This window comes from Muscardinus avellanarius (genome assembly GCF_963383645.1).
Source record: "Muscardinus avellanarius genome assembly, chromosome: 3".
In the NCBI taxonomy this organism is placed as follows: domain Eukaryota; kingdom Metazoa; phylum Chordata; class Mammalia; order Rodentia; family Gliridae; genus Muscardinus; species Muscardinus avellanarius.
In genome coordinates, this window is record NC_137788.1 from 130,688,865 (window position 1) to 130,711,156 (window position 22,292).

Below are 22,292 nucleotides of genomic sequence, written 5' to 3' on the forward strand. Positions count from 1 at the left end.
TGAGTCCTATTTATTCTTTATTTTGAATAAAGAATAAGTCTAAGATGCAGAGGGCCTCACAAGCTGCTGATGTTGACAAGGAATTTACAATCCTCCTGTCTCAGTCTCCCAAGTATGTACCACCAAGCCCCCCCCCAAAAAAAAAAAAAATTTTATTTTTTGGTGGTATTGGGGGTTTAACTCAGGGGCATTCTACCTCCAAGCTACACCCCCAGCCCTGTTTTTTTATTTTTTATTTTGAAACAGGGTCTCACAAAGGGCCTAAGTAGCTGAGGCTGGTCGCAAATCTGGATCCTCCTGCCTCAGTATACTTTATTTTTGATACAGGGTCTCAGTAAGTTGTGGAGGGTAAATTTAGCCAGGTATGGTGGTACACACCTATAATCCTAGTATTTGGGAGGCAGAGACATGAGGGCTGACAACCTAAGCAAGTAGTGAGATTTTAAGCAACCTAAAAAGACCCTGATTCAAAACAAAAAATAAAAAGATCTGGGGTTGTAACTCAGAGGTAGAATATCCCTGGGTTCAATCCCCAGTACTGCAAAAACTAAAATAAAATTTGATTCCCCTTAAGTGCAATGCCTAAAAAAGTATTTTGTGGTTCAAAATAACAGAAAATGTAGTTATATAAAAATTTTCAGAATTTTTTATATCTCATATTTCCTATAGAAAACATATAAGCCAACAGGATATACAGTATTATTATTATTTTAACTGTTTGAACAAAGGAACTTGGGGACTGGAGCATAACTCAGTGGCAGAGTGCTTGCTTATCATGTGTATAAGGCCCTGGATTCAAGCCCTAGCACAAGAAAAGAAAAAGGGAGGACTCACATATTTGTGCCAATAAAGAGAAAATAATTAACCTGGGGGTGGTAACATAAACCTATAATCCCAGTACTTGGGAGGCTGAGACAGGAGGATCACACGTTCAAGGCTAGCCTCAGCAATTTAGTGAGACTTTTAGCAACCTAGTGAGATCCTGTTTCAAAACAAAAAATAACAACAACAACAAAAAAGGGCTGAGAGTACAGTTCAGCGGTAGAATGCCTCTGGGTTCAATCTATGGTATCACACACACAAAAAAAGCTAAAGATAAAATAATTACCTTATTTCCATCTCCAGAGCCATCTTTATTTGTCCCATCTTTTGAGGCAAAGTATGCTGGTGTTTCTGAAAAAGTTCTCAGAGGAGCTCTGCGTAGAATCTGAGTTTCAAAGGTCCCAAATCTTCCTAAAACTGGTATATGAATGCGACTACAAGAAACACCTAAAAATAAATGAAATCCATTAGTCTACACAGCAAATATTGACATGCCTTAATAAATCGCCTGCAAACAAAATTTCTTGAGCATAAAACAGGTTGAGCGGAGTGTGGTGGCACAAGCTTATAATCCCAGTACTTGAGAGGTCGAGACAGGAGAATCTCAGGTTCACGGCCAGCCTCAGCTACTTAGTGAGGCCCTCCGAAACGTAGTGAGACCCTGTTTCAAAATAAAGAATAAAAAATAAGGCTGGGAGTGTAGCTCAGAAGTAGAATGTCCCTGAGTTCAATACCCAATCCTAAAAATAAAATAAAATAAAATAAAGTAGGTTGAAAATAGCTATAGTTTTCACAGCAATAGTACCTACTGATAGAGAAAGCAACGATACTATCAGATGCAAAGTCCTCTCAAAATCAAACAGATTCCAAGCAGGGCGTGGTGGCGCACCCCTGTGATCCCTGCGCTTGGGAGGCTGAGACAGGAGGATCGCACAGGTTCGAAGCCAGCCTCGGCTACTTAAGTGAGACCCTATTTCCAAATAAAATATAAAATAGGTCTGGAGTATAGCCCGGAGGTAGAAAGCCTCTGGGTTCCACCCCTAGTACCACACACAAAAAAAACAAAACAGATTCCTAGTTGCCCGGTGTGATGGCACAAGCTTGTAATCCCAGCATTTGGGAGGCTGAGACAGGAGGATTGTAGTTCACACATAGCCTCAGCTACTTAGTGAGTTCCTCTGCAACTCAGAGAAACCCTGTTTCAAAATAAAGAATAAAAATAGGGCTGGGAGCGCCAGGCGTGGTGGCGCACGCTTGTAATCCCCGCGCTTAGGAGGTGGAGACAGGAGGATTGTGCTGGTTTAAGAGACTGTTTCCAAATAAAAATATAAAATAGGTCTGGGAGTGTAGCCCAGAGGTAGAAGGGTTTCCAGGAACCCCAGCACCACCAAAAAATAAAAAAATGAAAAGGGCTGAGCCAGGCGTCATGGTGCATGACTGTAATGCCAGTACGTGGGAGGCTGAGACAGAAGAATTACAGGTTCAAAGTCAACCTCAGCACTTAGTAAGACCCTGTTTCCAAACAAAAAGTAAAACAGGGCTGGGGGTGTAGCCTGAAGCTAGAAGACTCCTGGGGTTCCACCTACAATACCACAATAAGTAAATGAATAAATAAATAATAACTAAATAAAAAGCGCTGGAGGCATAGCTTGAAAATAGAATGCCCCTGGGTTCAATCCCCAGTACCACAAAGTGAGACAACACCATCCAAGTCATAATAATGTATTGCACTTTCAAAATGTGAGAGGAATTCAACACCTGTCACACCTGTATACTTTTTAAAAGGCCAATTATACTCTATATTCTTATTCTTTTTATACTATTCCTAGCAATGAGAATAAACATTTGGCAGCAATATTGTCTCTTTGGTGATATGGGAGTAATATCTGAAACAAAGGAGACAAACTGTAAATATTCTTTTAAAAATTATGTGGTACCCACTTACTTAGTACACAGTATACAGTACGTAGTACTAAGGTTCTAGCACTTGACTAGGTACCTGACTAGGTACTTGGTCAAAATAAAGACAGTGAGTGGAATGGTGGTTGCTGAGGTTTGGGGGTATCGAAGAGGAATTGTATTATATTGTTTCAGTTTTACAACATAAAAAGAGCTGTGGACATGGTTGGTAACAGTAGCATAACACCATATATGTACTTAATACCACCAAACTACACATTTAAAAATGGTTAAGGCAGGCATGGTGGTACACATCTGTAATCCCAGTACTTGGCAGGCTGAGACAGGAGGATCACAGGTTCAAGGCCAGCTGGGGCAACTTAATGAGGCCTTATTTCAAAATTATAAATAAAAATAAAGTTAGAGATGTAGTTATGGGGTAGAATACCCTTGTGTTCAATACTCAGTACCAAAAAAAAAAAAAAAAGAGGAAAAGCAGTTATGTACTATTCATTAAAGCACCTGTTTTAATTAACTATTTCAATCTTACAGAAAAAAAATATATATCATTTAATAAATACCACATAACCACCATTCTGCTTTTAAACATGTTAGCCTTTTGCCACCTTTCACATTAGCATCCTTAAAAGTGATATATGTTAATAATTGACTTGACCTACAAGCTAGGTCAGCTACTGGCAAATTATTTCTGTAAAGGACCAGGACAGTAAATATGTAAGCAAATGGATATGGCCCCATTTAGTACATGGAGTGTTTGCTGCCCTCTAATTTTTCTCATATAAATCCAAAATAAACCCCCAAATATAGTCAATGGCAAAAGAGCCCCTACTGCATACTCTCAGGTACTGTTTCCCAAGATGGGGGGGCACTAGGGATTGAACCCAGGCGCATTCTACCTCTGAGCTATACACCCCCCAGCCTCATTTTATTTTGTATCTTTTTTTTTGGGGGGGGGGGAGTACTGGGGTTCCTGGAGACCCTTCTACCTCTGGGCTACACTCCCAGACCCATTTTTATATATTTTTTAAATTTGGAAACAGGGTCTCTTAAGCCAGCGCAGCTGACTTCGAACCTGCGCGATCCTCCCGTCTCCGCCTCCCAAGTGTGGGGATTACAAGCGTGCGCCACCACGCCCTGCTTATTTTGTATCTTGAGATACGGCCTCACTAAGTTGGAGAGGGACTCACTAAGTTGCTGAGGTTGGCTGTACACCTAGGATTCTCCTGTCTCCGCTTCCAATGTACTTCCAAAGCATCTTCAAGCTAGTCTTTAGGAGTATTCCCTGAACAAAACAAAACAGAATGGCCCCACATTAAACAAAATTCTATAAATTTCAGTATACAGGCCCATGAAGAAGCCAGGCGTGGTGGCGCAGGCTTGTAATCCCCGCGCTTGGGAGGCAGAGACAGGAGGATCGCGCAGGTTCGAAGCCAGCGCGCTGGCATAAGAGACCCTGTTTCAAAAAATATATATATATAAAATAGGTCTGGGAGTGTAGCCCGGAGGTAGAAGGGCTTCCAGGAACCCCAGTACCACCAAAAAAAAAAAAAAAAAAAATACAGGCCCATGAAGAAACTTGCACAAACATACAAAAGATTTTCTAGCAGTTTACCAGAGTACTATTACAAAGTAATAATAAAAACCCAAAAGTGGGGAGGGGAAATTAATAAATAAACTTTACTAATTCTGCCTTCTTCATTTAATTCTCTGCAAAATTCAACTCAGAATTTCCATTTTTAGAGCTTTTTTCCCTTTTTTTTTTTTTTGTGGTGCTGAGAAGGGAACCCAGGGGTGTTCTACCTCCGAGGTATTATTAGGTTATACCCCACCAGCCTATTTCATTTTTTATTTGAAATAGGATCTCATCAAGTTGATGGAAGTCTCACCAAGCTGCAGAGGCTGGCTCCAAGCCTCTGATCCTCCTATCTCAACCTCCCAAGTACTGGGATTACAGGTATGTGCCACAGAGTCTAAATCTGGCTCTGTTCGGGCTTTAAGAAATCATGAATATGTAAAATATATATATGTTATCCAAACACAAAAAAACTAGTTTAAAACTATGTCTCTCAATTAAAAAATAACTGCTTAGGTATATTATCCACTGGCTTTATTAACTTCAATTTTCTGACATATTTATGTACACTGTCAGGACAACTGTTTCTTCAGTTATCAACCTTGGTCATCCATTCCAGTTCTAAAAAGTACAAAAATGAACTCACTAAACTTTTCAGGAAAGATATAAATAAGAGAAACCAAATTTTCCCATCTCTAAATAAACTCCCAAAGAACATCAAAAAGGAAAAAAGTCCTTTAATCCATGGACTATAAAATTTTGATTAACACTATTAAATTTAATACTAAACACCCAAATATACTATATTTGATGTTTTTCTTCTAGGTAATGTTTCCAAAATGTAAAGGCTGTTTTCAAAAGATATTTCAAATTTCCTCAAATGTAACATTCCATTTTTTGCAATGAATGATAGCATTGACATTCTCATTAGAATGGGATTTAAGGTTATTTATTAATTTTAAGTCAGATGTTAATGTTTTCTCAAATTTCCTTGAGAAATAAATAAATACTATACCAATATAAAAACTAGGCTTAGAGATATATTTTATCAAAAATGCAGCCAGGCGCGGTGGGTGGTGGTATACTCTTGTAATCCCAGTACTTGCGAGGCTGAGACAGAGGACCACAGGTTCACAGCCAGTTTCAGCTTCAGGAGGCCCTCTGCAATTTAGTGAGACCCTGTTTCAAACTAAATAATAATAATTTTCAAAAAAAAAAGGACTAAAGGTGTAGCTCAGAATTAGAATGCCCCTAGGTTCAACTCCAGAACCAAAAGAAAAAAAAAAAAAAAGGAATGCAGAAAGTTAATGGTTACTGAGGCTGAGTGGTGGTTATTTGAGGGTTCACTGACCTCAAGCAACATGTTATCCTTCTAGCTCAGTCTCCCAAGTACTGGGATTACAGGTGTGAGCCAACACGACCAGCACAAATATAACTTTTTCAATGAACCACTAACATACATTAACAAAGCCTTGCATGGTAACGCATGACTGTAATCCCAGTACTTGGGAGGCAGAGACAGGAGGATCACGGGTTCGAGGCCAGCCTTAGTTACTTAGTGAGGCCCTCTACAGCTTAGTAAAACCATCTTTCAAAATAAAGAATGAAAATAAAAATCAAGCTGGAGGTGGAGCTCAGAAAGAGAATGCCTCTGAGTTCAATTCCTAGTACCGTAAAAAAAAAAAAAAAAAAAAAAAGGAATAAAAAAAAAAAAATAGGGGCAAATGCCGGGCGTGGTGGCGCATGCTTATAATCCCCGCACTTGGGAAGCTGAGACAGGAGGATCTCACAGGTTCTAAGCCAGTCTCAGCTGCTTAGTGAGGCTCTCAGCAACTTAGTGAGACCCTGTTTCCAAATAAAATATAAAAAAGGTCTGGGAATATAGCCTGGAGGTAAAAAGCCTCTGGGTTTCACCCCCAGTACCACCAAAAAAAAAAAAAAAAAAAAAAAAAAAAATAGGGCTGAGGTGTAATTTGGAGGTAAAATGCCCCTGGGACCAATTTCTAGTTCTAAAAAAAAAGAAAAGAAAAAGAAAGAAATAGAAGAAAAGAAGATGCATTAACAAAGAAAACACCCTATGAAGCTACTTGTAATGAATATTTAACTGGGCACAAAACTTTCAGCAACCTAGTGAGACCCAGTTTCAAAACAAAAACAAAAAGGGCTGGAGATCAAAAATAAAATTAGAGCAGGGCATGGCGGTGCAGAATTTGGAGGCTGAGACAGGAGGATGGCAGTTCAATTCCAGCCTCAACTACTTAGTGAGTCTCTCAGCAACTTGGTAAGATCCTGTTTTGCTGGGCGTGGTGGCGCACGCTTGTAATCCCCGCGCTTGGGAGGCGGAGACAGGAGGATCTTGCAGGTTCGAAGACAGCCGCGCTGGCTTAAGAGACCCTGTTTCCAAAAATAAAAAAGTATAAAATAGGTCTGGGAGTGTAGCATGGAGGTAGAAGGGCTCCTAGGAATCCCAGTACCACCAAAAAAAAAAAAAAAAAGATCCTGTTTCAAAATAAAGAATAAAAAAAATAGGGATAGGGGTTTTCTTGGAGATAAAATGCCTCTGGGTTCCATCCCCAGTACTGCAAAATAAATACATAAATACATAAATAAGAAATAAAATAGGGCTAGGAGTATAACTCAGAGGTAGACTATCCCTGGGTTCAATCCCCAGTACCACCAAAAATAAATTAAAAAGAACAAAATTTAACTTTGAAGTACCTACCACACATAGTATTTTATTCTCATTTATAATAACATATCACTTTCAATATTGTTTAATAATTTACAATACAATACCTAAAATTCTAAACATGATTATTGAAAAGTCTACTTGAATAACAAGAAAAATAAACTCCTAAATAACTTACTGTGTGTGTGGGTGCGTGTAACTAGGGATTAAACCCAAGGACATTCTACCTCCTAGCTATACATCTAGCCCTATATATTATTTTAACTTAATTTTATTTTTTGTGGAACTGGGGATTAAGCCAGGGGCATTCTACCTCCAAACTACACCCCAGCCCTATTTTTATTCTTTATTTTGAAACAGGGTTTCAAAATAGCTGAGGCTGGGTGAGAACCTGCAATTCTACTGTCTCAGCTTCCCAACTGCAGAATTACAAGTGTATGCCACTATGCCCAGCTTGCAAAATATATTTAAGTATATACATAAAAATTGGAAAACATAAGCTGGGTGTAGTAGTACATGCTTGTAATCCTAGTACCTGGGAGGTTGAGATAGGAGGATCTCAGTTTGCAGCCAGCCTCAGCTACTTAGTGAGGCTCTCTGCAACTTAGTGAGATCCTATTTCAAAAATATAGAATAAAAGCCGGGCGTGGTGGTGCACGCTTGTAATCCCAGCATTCAGGAGGCTGAGACAGGAGGATCGTGGTTCAGGAACAGCCTCAGCTTCTTAGTGAGGCCCTCTGCAACTCAGTGAGACCCAGTTTCAAAATAAAGAATAAAAAATAGGGCAGGGTGTGCAGCTCAGAGGTCAAATGCCCCTGGGTTCCATCCCCACACCTGCAAAAATAAATAAATAAATAAATAAATAACAAAAATATAGAATAAAAAATAGGGTTGGGGGTATAGCTCAGAAGTAGAATGTCCCTGGGGTCAGTCCTCAGTACCGCAAAAAATAAAAAATAAATAAAAATAAAAATTGGAAGCCAGGCATGGTGGCGCACGCTTGTAATCCCAACATTTGGGAGGCTATGACAGGAAGATCACGGTTTGCAGATAGCTACTTAGTGAGGCCCTTTGCAACTTAACGAGACCCTGTTTCAAAATAAAGAACAGGGCTGGGGGTGTAGCTTGGAGGAAGACTGTCCCTTGGTTCCATCCCTAGAAGGGCAAAACAAAACAAATATGAAAAAATTACTAAATAACTTTTACACTACCATTTAATATAGATTTGTTTGTTTGTTTTTTGTTTTGCAGTACTGGGGATTGAACCTCTGAGCTACACCCCCAACTCTTTTTTTTTTTTTTTTTTGGTGATACTGGGTGGAACCCACGGGGCTTTCTACCTCCGGGCTATACTCCCAGACCTTTTTTATATTTTATTTGGAAACAGGGTCTCACTGAGTTGCTGAGAGCCTCACTAAGTAGCTGAGGCTGGCTTCGAACCTGTGCGATCCTCCTGTCTCAGCCTCCCAAGCGCGGGGATTACAAGCGTGCGCCACCACGCCCCGCTTTTATTCTTTATTTTGAAACAGGGTCTCACTAAGTTGTGGAGAGCCTCACAATGTAGCTGAGGTTGGCCACAAACCTGCGATCCTCCTGTCTCAGTCTCCCAAGTACTGGGATTACAAGTATTCACCACCCTGCTCGTGTGTGTGTGTGTGTGTGTGTGTGTGTGTGTGTGTGTGTGTTACTGAGGATTGAACCCAGAGGCATACCTCCAAGTTACACCCCTAGCCCTATTTTTTCTTTTTTCTTTTGGAACAGGGTCTCAATAGGTGAATGGGAGTCTCACTACTTGCTGAGGCTATTCTCAAACCTATCGTCCTCCTGTCTCAGCCTTCCAAGTACTGGGATTATAAGTGTGCGCCACCATGCCCAGCTTCTATTTAATACTTTAAGTCTAGCGTGATAAACCCATGGAAATAGAAACTAGTTCAGAAATCCTGAAATTATCTATTTTTTTTCTCCAATACTAGGGATTGAACCCAAAGACATTCTACCACCAAGCTACACCCCGAGCCCTATTTTAGTCTTGCTAGGTTGATGAGAGTCTCACTATTTGGTGAGGCTGTCCTCAAACCTGCAATCCTCTCATCTCAGCCTCCCAAGTACTGGGATTACAAGCATATGCCACCATGCCTGACCTTTATTTTATTTTATTTTTTCCAGTACTGGGGATGGAACCCAGGGGCATTCTACCTCCGAGCTACACCCCCTGCCCTATTTTTTTATTCTTTATTTTGAAACAGGGTCTCACTGCATTGCAAAGGGCCTCACTACATAGCTGAGGCTGTCCGCAAACCTGCGAACCTCCTGTCTCAGCCTCCCGAATGCTGGGATTACAAGCGTGCGTCATCACGCCCGGTTTTCTCTTCTATTTCTAATTCATTGTACCACCATTTCCTGCTAGAAAATTACAGGTATTTTAATGAGAAAATCTTTAGTGTTGTAAGAACAGTAAGACAACCCTAATTTTTCTCTTCTTTCTTCCTCTTTCCAGAACCCTCTAAAAAAATAATAATAAACCAGGTATGGTGGTGCATGTTTCATAATCCCAGGACGTGGGAGGCTGAGACAGAAGGATTACAGGTTCAAAACCAGACTCGGCAATTTAGTGAGACTCTCAGAAACCTAGTGAGACCCTGTTTCCAAATAAGAAATAAAATCGGGCTGGAGGTTAATGATAATAACTATTATTATTATTTCTCCTGTCTTTACGTCCTTGCTTGTAGGCTTATGTATAGACTTTCAATTATTTTTATGTAGTATGTGAGTATATGTGTGTGTTACTAGGGACTGAACCCAGGGGCATTCTACCTCTGAATTAAACCTCCAGTCCTCCCTTTTTTTTTTTTTTTTTTTTTTGCGGGTCTGGGATGGAACCCAGAGGCATTTGACTTCCAAGCTACAGCCCCTGCCCAATTTTTTATTCTTTATTTTGAAACAGGGTCTGAGTTGGGAAGGGCCTCACTAAGTAGCTGAGACTGTCCACGAACCGCGATCCTCCGGTCTCAGCCTCTCAAATGCTGGGATTACAAGCGTGTGCCACCACGTCCGGCTCCTCCCCCCCTTTTTTTTTTTAAACAGGATCTTACTAGGTTACTGAAAGTCTCACTACATGGCTGTCCTCGAACCTATGATCCTTCTCACTCCCAAGTACCAGGATAACAGGAATGTGCCACCATGCCTGGCACATTCCTGTGGCACACAACAAAGTGCCAGCACTGAGGAAGTTGAAGTAGGATCGCTTGTGTCAGAAATTGAGACCAGGAAGGGCAACATAGAGACTGGTTCCAAAAAACCAAAAAGGAAGAAAAAGAATATATGTAATTAAGGCTTGGGCTAAATGTAAAAAATCATTGTCTATTTCTATTTATTTACTTATTTATTTTTGTGTGGGGTATACTGGGGATTAAATCCAGGGCCATTCTACCTTCATGCTACACCCACAGCCCTTTTTGTTTGTAAAACGGGTCTTGTTAGGTTGCTGAGTCTCACCATATTGCTGAGGCTAGCCTCAAACCTTCAATCCTCCAGTCTCAGCTTCTGGAATACTGACTGGGATTACAGGCATGTGCCACCATGCCCAACTACCATTTGCTATTTCATTGTCAAATAAAAAACTATTGCTAGGCGTGGTGGCACACGCTTGTAATCCCCGCACTTGGGAGACTGAGACAGGAGGATCACACTGCTTTGAAGCCAGCCTCAGCTACTTAGTGAGGCTCTCAGCAACTTAGTGAGACCCTGTTTCCAAATAAAATATAAAAAAGGTCTGGGAGTATAGCCCGGAGGTAGAAAGCCTCTGGGTTCCACCCCCAGTACCACCAAAAAAAAAGAAAAAAAAACTATTAAATTCTATGATATTAGGTGCTGTTTCTCTACCTCTACCCCTCCCTCTCCCCCTCCCTCCCTCCCCCTCTCTCTGTCTCTATCTCTATCTCTTTCTCTCTCTTTGTAATACTGGGGGTAGAACACAGGGGCATTCTACCTTGAAGCTACTCCTCCAGCCCTATTTTTTTCTTTATTTTGAAACAGGGTCTCACTGAGTTGCAGAGGGCCACACTAAGTAGCTGAGGCTGTCTGCAAGCCACGATCCTCCTGTCTCAGCCTCCCAAATGCTGGGATTACAAGGGTACACCACTATGCCCGGCTTTGTTATCTCATTTTTGAAGCTTAATTTATTCTTTTACAGTAAAAACAGGGGTTCTCTGGCAAACTTATAGTGATGGGCATAGATATACTAAGCCGTTAATTTATGTTTATGTTGATTTACCTAATAATATATTTAAATTTTAAAATAAAACACTGGGCTAAGTGCAGTGGCACACACCTATAATCCCAGTACTTGAGAAGTGAAGACAGGAGGATTACAGGTTTAAAAACAGCCTCAGTAACTTAGCAAGACCCTGTCTTAAAGTTAAAAAAAAAAATATGATAGGCACAGTGGCACATGTCTACAATCCCAGTACTTGGGAGGCTAAGACAGGAGGATCACAGGTTTGAGGAAAGCCTCAGGAACTTAGTAAGACTTTCAGCACCCTAGGAAGACCCTGTTTCAAAAATTAAAAAAGAGCTGAGGTGTAGGTCAGAGGTAGAATGTCCTTGGATTCATTCCCCAGTACCAAAATGAAAAACAAATAAGGCTGGGAGTGTAACTCAAAAAGAGAATGTCCTTGGGTTCAATCCCCAATACCACAAAACATAAAATTAAAAAGTGGTTGTGAAATAGCCTCTTACCTCCTGATTCACATAGTTTACAAGGGCTTCTGATGAACACATCAAGAACTTTCTCAAAGAAGTTCTTTGCCCAAAATAAAGATCCAAATACTTTATCCACCCCTAAAATTGCCATCGTCTCCTCTACACTTAAACATGAGAGAAAGCTTCCTATGGTCAGCACAAAATGACTCGCCATATAGCATGCCCTCAACAAATGTCAAATAAATGAGTTAAAAATACGTGATCTTCAAGTGTTTCCAAACCAAATTTCTGGGATTGGGACATCTACTTGATGAGGTTTAACTATGTTTTAGGACTAAAACATTTATGGATCATTTTACAAAATGCTTCTGCCCACATTACCCTCATTGGATCCCTGTGTAGTAAACTGCCAGGATATATATTTAGTAAACGATAAGGATTTTATAATTAACCAAAAATTAGGAAAGGGGGTTTTATCTAGGATTTTTTTTAACCTAGGGGGTCTTACTCATAAAACTGATAAATCAAACTGAAAAGAATTAGCGATTCTCACGAGATCTAGCCTCTGTAGTTTCATACTCATAGATTTGGGGAAGAGAAATACGGTTTCTTTTCCGGGATCTCTTGGCTGGGATGCCACTCTTTCACAACTCCTGGTAAACAGAAAGGAAAGGTAAACAAGAGCCACTCTTAAGATGATTATCAAGACCGTCAAGCCGGGAAGCTGGCAAACGACTGCTGCCACCCTATGTGTTTTTAAAAAGAATCCCGGGGGCAGGTCCTCCACCTCCCCGGCCCGGGAGGTCTGCCCAGGGCCCCGAGAGGCGCTGCGGGCGCCGCTTCTGCCCGGCGCTGACGGACGGTGACGGCGGCGCCTCCAGTGTTGCGCGGGGTCCCGCACGGCCAGGGCCGGCGCCGGGGCTCGGGGCCCGGTGACAGCCGGCGCTCCGGGGAGAGCCCGCGGGCCCGGGCGCGGGGACGTCTGGGGACACTTCAACGGGGGCGCGTCTCGCGTCCCGTCCAGTTTCTGCGGAGCGGCCACCTTCCGCCCGCGGAGGCCCGGAGCGGGCGGCCAGGGCAGGTCCTCCTCCCGAGGAGCCCCGCCGCGGGTCGGGCGCGCGTCCCCGCGGCCGGCCCCCCACCCGGCCGAGGGCGGCCGCGTTACCTCTCTGCGCCGAGGCGAGCGAGCTGGAGAAGAGCCGGGCGGCCGCCGCGCCGCAGGTACAGGCGCCGCAGCCGGACATGTCCGCGGGGCCTAGGCCGGGGCTTCGCCCTCGCCGACCTCGGGCTCTGCGGGCGCGCCGACCTGGCTCGGGGCCGGCCCGGGGCCCGGTGCAGAGTTCTCGGCCTGACCGCCCGGCCTCGGCGCCGCCCGCGTCCCGCCGCCGTCCACTCACTCGGCAGACACCTCTCCCTCCTCCCGGCCCTCCTCCCTCCCCGCCCGCCCCGGGAGCGTGCGCGCGCCTGCGTCCTAGGCCCGGGAGGGGGCGTGGGCACGCGCGCGCGTGCGTGCGTGCGTCTCCGACGTGCGGAGGGAGGGGCGCGGCCGGGCCCGCGGGCGCTACGGCAAGCGGCCGGCCCAACTGTCCCCGCGCGCGGGCTTCGCGGAAGCGCTCGTCCCCGCGCTGGGAAAGTTTTACAGCGGAGAGAGGCATGCCGGGAGCCGGCCCCAGTGGAGCCCTTCTTCCGGCCATTTTCAGGGGTGCCTGGAAAGACCCAAGTGAGACAGGTGGCTTAGGTGGCCCAAGAGACGGGTCTTAGGAGTGCCTGGGGTGACTGTGCTCAATCCCCAGCACCCCCAAAGATAAGTGACTTGGCTTCCAGTCCAGTAAGTTCCATCTTTCCGAGATAACAGATCCCGTGTTATTTATCTAATTTATTTGGGGGGGGAGGGTCTGGGGATGGAACCCAGGGGCATTTGACCTCCGAGCTACACCCCCTGCCCTACTTTTTATTCTTTATTTTGAAACAGGGTCTCACCAAGTTGCGGAGGACCTCACTAAGTAGCTGAGGCTGACCGCGATCCTCTGGTCTCAGCCCCCCAAATGCTGGATTACAAGCGTGCACCACCACGCCCGGCTTACTTTAATTTTTGTTAATACTGGGGATTGAGTCCCCAGGTGTGTGTGATGGGGGCGGGGATTCTACCTCTGAGAAACACCCCAGCTCTTTTTATTTTGGAAACAGGGGCTTGCTAAGTTACCGCGCATTGGCTTCAAAACCGAAATCTCCTATCTCAGCCTTCCAAGTACTAGAATTACAGGCATGGGACACCCTGTTTCTTAGTTTCCTCACTGGTAGCATTGGAGTGGTATTTTTTTTTTTTCTTTCTTTCTTTTTTTTTTTTTGTGGTACTGGGGTTCCTGGAAGCCCTTCTACCTCAGGGCTACACTCCCAGCCCTATTTTTATTCTTTATTTTTCCCCTTTTTAAATTTTTTTATTGGTGCACTGTATTCATACATCATAGTGGGATACAAAAAAACTTTTGTAGACATACATGCACACATCGCCCAGTCAGCCCCCACCCAATCCCCACCCCATTCCCTCCCCAGAATGCTTGGCTTAGTGGTTGACATCGAGTATTATAGCAACTTATCCAAAATTAAAAATGATATTCTCATTCAAATGAAACATAAGTTTCATTTGTCTGATACCAAGCTTTTGATAACTTAAAGATAACATTTCAATATTTCTTTTTGCTTTCTTTCTTACCAGAGAATATTTTTTTCTTTTTTTTAGGTGAAACTATCATGTTTATATATTTTTCAGAAAACATCTATCCTAATATGGAATATGGACTCTAGATACCCAAAACGATCTCAAAAAAGAACAAAGCTAGAAGATATATATTTTCTGATTTCAAACCATATAAAGCTACAATAATTGAAACAGTGTAGTACTGTTCTAAAGACAGATATATAAACCATTGGAATTAAATAAAAGCCTAGAGCTAAATTCTTCCATATATTGTCAAGTTATTTTTGACAGGGTTTCCACGAACATTTGGTGGAGGAAATGATAATCTTTTAACTAAATATTGTTGAAAAATAATAATTACATGAAAAAGAATAAAATTGGACCCTTACCTAATCCCATATACAAATATTAACTCAAAATAGATAAAAGACCTAAATATAAATCTTAAGACTATAAACTTTTAGAAGACTATTTTATATTTTTGAAACAGGGTCTCTTACAGCAGCGCAGCTGGCTTCGAACCTGCGTGATCCTCCAGTCTCTGCCTCTGAAGCGTGGGGGGCCACCACGCCCGGCCCAATAGTGCCTCTTTATACCAAGAAGTAAGCTATTAGAATACGAGAAAGGAATCCCCCCCACACCCCCACCCCCAAACTGGGGATTTAACCCAGGAGCATTCTACCTCTGAGCTACACCTCCATCCCTATCTTTTATTCTTTTTTTGAAACAGGATCTCACTAGTCGTGGAATGCCTTACTAAGACCCTGCGACTGGGTGTGAACTTGTGGGAGCCTCCGGTCTCAGCCTCCCAAATAATGGGATTATAAATGTACAGCACCACACCGGGCATAAGAAATAATATTTTTTCTAACTATAAATCAAGCCGGGCAAGGTGGCGTACCTGTAATCCCAGCATTTGGATCGCGGTTTGTGGACAGTCCCAGCTACTTAGGCCCTTCGCAACTCAGTGAGACCCTGTTTCAAACATAAAAAGGACCAAAAAAAGGACTGGAGGTGTAGCTCAGAGATACAGTGCCCCTGGGTTCCATCCCCAGTACCATAAAAAAACAAAACTATAAAGTACAAAGCATATAGAAATTGACAAAATACACAATAATTTAACAGAACAATTTAAAACTTTACTAAAGCCATAAAATAGACCTGAATAAATGGATTTCTGATGTGATTTCTCAAATTTATTCTTTTAAGTTTCACTAACTAAATTTATTCTTTTAAGTTTCACTAACATTGCCAGGTGTTGTGGTGCACACCTGTAATACAATTACTTAGGAGACTGAGACAGGAAGATCACCTGTTTGTGGCCAGCCTCTAACTTTTAGGGAGATCTTATTTCAAATAAAGAATGAAAGCCGAGCAAGGGAGCACAAGCTTGTAATCCCAATACTTGGGAGGCTGAGACAGGAGAATCACTCAGGTTCGGAGCCAGCCTCAGCTACTTAGTGAGACCCTGTGTCCAAATAAAATATAAAATAGGTCTGGGAGTGTAGCCCAGAGGTAGGAAGCCCCTGGGTTCCATCCCTAGTACCACAAGAAAAATAAAATAAAAAACTAAGAAAGAAGCGAATGGTAGCACACGCTTATAATCCCAGCATTTGGGGAGCTGAGACGGATCGCAGTTTGGAGACAGTAGGACCAATCACAGTTTGGGGACAGCTTCAGCTACTTAGGCCCTCTGCACCTTAATGAGACCCTGTTTCAAAATAAAGAATAAAAATAAGGCTGGGGTAGCCGGGCGTGGTGGCGCACGCTTGTAATCCCAGCATTCGGGAGGCTGAGACCTGGAGGATCGCGGTTCGCGGACAGCCTCAGCTACTCAGTGAGGCCCTCTGCAACTCAGTGAGACCCAGTTTCAAAATAAAGAATAAAAAACTAGGGTAGGGGGTGTAGCTTGGAGGTCAAATGCCCCTGGGTTCCATCCCCAGACACGCAAAAAAAAAAAAAAAAAATAAGGCTGGGGGTATAGCTCGGAGGTAGAATGTCCCTGGGTTCCATCACCACTACTGCTAATAATAAGAATAAGAAGAAGGAGAAGGAGAAGAAGAAGTTGTTAAAAATAAAATAGGGCTAGGGTGGGGGTGTAGCTTGGAGGTAGAATGTGCCTGAGTTCAATCCCTAATACCAGAAGGAAAAAAAAAAAAAAAAAAAGTGGCTCTGGCTCTGGCTATTGTCCCTTTTCTCCAAATATTCCATCCTCCAGTGGACTATGAAAGAGACAGGGAGATGTGGATCTGCACTCTCACAACTAGAATTAAAAAAAAAAAAAAAAAAAAAAACTGGCAAACACATTGAGAAACAAAAGGTGATTCATGATTTAATGTGGGTAGTAACTGGGAGCCTGGGGTAGGTAAATGCCAGTACCACAGCCAGAACACTGAATCAGGAAAAACTGTTATTTTAACTTTGTATAATGCAATAATCTAAACAAAGACAAAATGACGAGTATACAGTAATCCCTTGGCTCCATAATCTTATGCCACTAATTTTCAATTCATTGAAAAACTTTATTTATACTCCTCCGCCCACAGCTCCTTTCTTGCACTTTCAGGCCTAGTGATGATAATAAACCTTTCAGTTGTTGCTGGTATCTGGGTTCTTCCCAGTCTTCTGAAGGTTTTTAAAGTTTGGACCACACCCTCTCCTTTAATTTCTCCTTTATTACTCTTTGAGCCTTCTTGAGGGCCTGCTTCCTCTGGACAACTAAAGCTGATAGACCAGCTCCACAGGCTGGGGACCTGTGAATCAGACCTGTCTACCCCTCTGGGCTGGTGCCGGACTAATTATTTGTCTTGCGTATAATTCTGACCAACTTTGAACCCCAGAGAAATTTGCCAGGTAAGCTTGAATACCTGTAAATCCAAGTTTTAGGGAGAGAGGCAAGCAGGAGTCGATACCAGGTCACACACTAGCCCTCATCAGTCTCCCGCCAGAAAAAGGTGGCTTCTAGTTCCCTGAGTCTGTCCGTGAGAAGGGGCTTTGGCCTCCGCTCAGGCCACACAAATCTTTGTGTCTTGGGACACTGACGCCTGGTATTTCTCAAGCTTAAAGTGGTAGATCCCAGAAGAGAGCCCAGGTCTTCCTTCACCAAGACCTGGTCTTTCCTTAGCTGACTCTATTAATAGAATGTTGAGAGAGGAGAGACTCCAGAGGTCTCTCAATCCAAGTTTTCAAACACTGTGTTCAAGCCGTGGCCCTGAATAGTTCAGAAGCTATTGCTTTGTAACTGTAGTGAAGGGACCAGCTAGACAGACCTCCTCTGCCTTCTCCCTGCCCTGCCCCAGTCAACCACAGCATATCTTTTTATCTGTTTCATTTTGGGGGTTTTATTTGAAAATAGTTTCTCTGCTTTTTGCTTTTGTGTGGGGGAGGGGGAATTTACTGAGGATTAAACCTAAAGAGATTCTACCTCCAAGCCATACTCCCAGCCCTATTTTATTTTTCATTTTGAAAACAGAATTTCACTGGGTGTGGCAGCACACGCTTGTAATCCCAGCACTTGGGAGGCTGAGACAGGATGATCGCACAGGTTCGAAGCCAGCCTCAGGTACTTAGGCTCTCAGCAACTTAGTGAGACCCTGTTTCCAAATAAAGTATAAAATAGGTCTGGGAGTGTAGCCTGGAGGTAGAAAAGCCCCTGGGTTCCATCCCCAGTACCACAAACATAAATAAATGAATAAATAAATAAATAAAAGAAAACAGAGTTTCACTACATTGCTGAGGTTATCCTCAAACCTGCCAGTCTTCTGTCTCAGCCTCCCAAGTACTGGGTTTACAGGCATGTGCCACTGTGCTCAGCTCTTCTTTTTTTGTTGTTGTTGTTGTTTGTTTTGTTTTGTTTTCTATGGTACTGGGAGTGAAATCCAGGGGCTTTTCTACCTCTGGGCTACACTCCCAGACCTATTTTATACTTTATTTGGAAACAGGGTCTCACTAAGTTGCTGAGAGCCTCACTAAGTAGCTGAGGCTGGCTTCGAACCTGTGCGATCCTCCTGTCTCAGCCTCCCAAATCCAGGAATTACAAGCGTGCGCCACCACGCCCACCAAGCGCTCTTCTGCTTTCTTTCTTTTTTTTTTTTTTTGGTGGTACTGGGGGTGGAACCCAGAGGCTTTCTACCTCTTTCTACCTCTGGACTATACTTCCAGACCTTTTTTATATTTTATTTAGAAACTGGGTCTCACTAAGTTGCTGGAAGCCTCACTGAGTAGCTGAGGCTGGTTTTGAACCCGTGCGATCCTCCTGTCTCAGCTTCCCAAGCGCAGGGATTACAAGCGTGTGCCACCACGCCCAGCTGCTCTTCTGCTTTTTAAAACAGTGACATTCAAAGCCGGGCATGGTGGCGTACACTTGTAATCCCTGCGCCTGGGAGGCTGAGACAGGAGGATCACACAGGTTCGAAGCCAGCCTCAGCTACTTAATGAGGCTCATCCCCAGACCCACAAAAAAAATAAAACAAAAATAAAATAAAGCTGAGGGTGTTGCCCAGGTGTAGAATATTCCTGAGCTCAACCCCCACTAGTACCAAAACAAAACAAACAAAAAACAGTGAAATTCATTGATGCTGGGACAAATCTGTCTTTTTGGAAATGAGTCAAAAGGGTTACAGGGGCCCTAATTTCCAAATTAAATTGTTTTCAGCTAGCAGTGGTGGCACATGCGTGTGCTGAAACAGGAGTGCAGATTTGAGACCAGCAACTTAGTGAGACTCTTGATAACCTAGTTAGACCCTGTTTCAAAACAAAAACAAAATTTTTTAGTCTTAAAATTAAAAAGGGCTGGGGATGCCGGGCGTGGTGATGCACACTTGTAATCCCTGCTCTTAGGAGGCTGAGACAGGAGGATTGCACAGGTTCAAAGCCAGCCTCAGCAAATCAGTGAGGTTTGCATCAACTTAGTGAGACCCTGTTTCCTAATAAAAAATAAAATAGGGATCATTCGGGAGGCTGATACCGGAGGATCGTGGTTCGCGGACAGCCTCAGCTACTTAGGCCCTTTGCAACTCAGTGAGACCCGGTTTCAAAGAATAAAAAATAGGGCAGGGGGTATAGCTCGGAGGTCAAATGCCCCTGGGTTCCATCCCCAGACCCACAAAAATAAATAAATAAAATAAAATAAAATAAAATGAAATAGGGATGCAGGTGTAGTTCAGAGGAATGCCCCTGGGTTCATTCAATACCAAGCAAAAACACACACACAAAAATGGCTTTTGCTGGGCATAATGGCACATGCCTATAATCCCAGTTTTGAGATTGTTGGGGGGAGGCTGAGACAAGAGGATAAAAGATTTAAGACCAGCCTCAGCAACCTGGTGAGATTCTCAGCAACCTAGCAAGACAAAAAAAAAAAGCTAATAGGGCTGCAATGTAGCTCAGAGAAAGGAAGGAAGGAAGGAAGGGAGGAAAGAAAAGGGATGGGGATATAGTTCAGAGATAGAATGCCTCTGGGTTCCATCCCCAGTCACACACACACACACACACACACACACACACACACGTTGTTTACCAACATCTACAGATTGCTATAAAGCAAGCTGAATAAAAAGGTAGTTAGGTCAAGGCCCAGCTGGGGCACCACTGATTAAATTCAGTAAAAACATGATTAAGTGCTTTTGTCCCAATAATACATCTACATCTGCAAGACTAAAAAAAAAAAAAAAAAAAAAAAAAAAAAGCTAATCTGAGAGACTTAAAAAAAAAAAAAAGCTAATAGGGCTGCAATATAGCTCAGAGGTAGAATGCCCTTGAGTTCAAACCCCAGTACCACACGGAAGGAAGGAAGGGAGGGAGGGATGAGACCTTCATAAAATCCTAAACATACACAAAGTGAATTACAATTGATTAATAGGTTTTAAGCAGGGCATAGTGGTGAATGCTTGTAATCCAGTACTTGGGAGGCTGAGACAGAAGGATCACAGGTTCTAGGACAGCTTCAGCAAGTAGTGAAACTCTCATCAACCTAACAAGACCCTGTTTCAAAATAAAAATAATATAGGGCTGGGGGTTTAACTCAGATGCAGAACACCCTTGGGTTCATCCCCAATACCAGAAAACAACAAAGAGGTTTTAGTAGACACGTTCTATAAACTCATACAATGATTAATCCAGCTGAGTGAGTTTTGAGGAAGGAATTCCCAAGGGTCATCTGATTACCAGAGCGTAGACTTTGTCCTGGAAAGTACAAAATAGAGTGGACTGTACACAACTGGGATTAACTTTCTCTCAGCAACATAAACAAGGGTCATGTGACTTTGGCATTAGTCTAGTGGTGATTTCATGGCATAGGCAACACAAGTTTGGTAGTTTCAATACATCCTCTAAAAATGTGCTCTACAGTTTAGAATACCTGGAGTACTGGGATCAGCACTCAAGAAGCCTGGATTAGGACGCTAACTTTGTGCTAGGTGCTTGGCCTTATAGCAGTGTTCAAACTGGGGAACTTGTACTATGAGGTTATACTAAGACTTCCCAAGTGGTATATGAACACAGTTGGGTGTCAAGCTTAAATAATATATGTACTGAAACCAGGTATGGTGGCATACGCTTGTAATCCTAGTATTTGGGAGGCTAAGACAAGAGGATCGCAGTTTGTGGACAGCCTCAGCTACTACTTAGTGAGACCCTTTGCAACTCAGTGAGACCCTGTTTCAAAATAAGGAATAAAAAATAAGGCTGGGAGTATAGCTCAGAGGTGGAATGCCCCTGGGTTCCATCCCCAGTACTGCAAATAATAATAATAATAATAATAATAATAATAATAATAATAATAAATAGTAGTAGTAGTAGTAGTAGTAGTAGTAGTAGTAGTAGTAGCAGCAGCAGCAGCAACAATATCTGTATTGGAAGTGGTGCAAACGTTAAGAAACATCATCTTCTCAAGTTCTGGACTCAGAAGCACAGGGCCTAATGAGATCCTCCCTGTGACAAAATAGATCGACTATGAGGCCAGTGATGGCAAATACAGTAGCCATATCATTTATTTGTTTATTTATTTGTTTATTGTACTGGAGACGGAACCATGGGCCTTCTATCTCCAGTCTACACCCCAGACCTATTTTATGTTTTATTTGGAAATGTTTTCAAGTTGCTGAGAGCCTTGAACCTAACTAAGTTGCTGAGGCTGGCTTTGAACCTGCGTTCCTCCTATCTCAGCCTCCCAAGTACTGGAATTACAAGCATGTGTAATCCAGCTTATTTAATTTATTTTCAATACTGGGAATGAACCCAGGGTTGCACCACTACTGTTATACCCTCATCCTGTGTGTGTGTGTGTGTGTGTGTGTGTGTGTGTGTGTGTGTGTGTGTTGAACCTAGGGGCATTCTACCTCTGAGTACATCCCTATCCCTGTTTTATTTTTATTTCAAAACAAGGTCTCACTAGGTTGCTGAGTCTCACTACTTACTGTCCTTGAACCTGTGATCTTCCTGTCTCAGCCTCCCAAGTTATTTATTCATTTATTTACTTTTGTGGAACTGGGGATTGAACCCAGAGGTGTTCTACCTCCAAGCGACACCTCCAGCTCTATTTTTTATTATTTTTTTGAAACAGGGTCCCACTAATTTACAGAGGGCCTCACTAAGTAGCTGAGGCTGGCTGCGAACCTGTGATTGTCCTTACTCAGACTCCCAAGTACTAGGATTACAAGTGTGTGCCACCATGCCTGGCTTAAAATGGCACCATGACTAAGCAGAAAGTAGCTCTGTAAATGTCAACCCCCACCTCTAGGCCCTCCCTGTGCACTTCTTATTCCCCTACAAAACCTTTGCTCACCTCCAAAAACGCCAGTCCTCCCCCATTATTTCCCCCACCGGTGGTCATGCCAAACCCTCCGCTCTCTCTCCTGATATGGCCAATGATGCCGCCCTTTGTTGTTTCC

The 22,292-nt window shown here is 43.0% G+C and overlaps 1 protein-coding gene across 2 annotated transcripts in view; it reads right to left on the bottom strand.

Moving 5' to 3' along the window:
* Positions 1 to 12,949, bottom strand: part of CLPX (caseinolytic mitochondrial matrix peptidase chaperone subunit X) — a gene marked incomplete at both ends in the record, with an annotated part of 44,035 nt that extends 31,086 nt beyond the window's left edge. For both annotated transcript variants that reach the window (XM_080692310.1, XM_080692309.1), the window contains 2 exons: positions 1,109 to 1,269; positions 12,871 to 12,949. In XM_080692310.1, the coding sequence (XP_080548436.1) occupies positions 1,109 to 1,269; positions 12,871 to 12,949 (240 nt within the window). The remainder of the gene's footprint in view (positions 1 to 1,108; positions 1,270 to 12,870) is intronic.
* Positions 12,950 to 22,292: the final 9,343 nt, after the last annotated feature.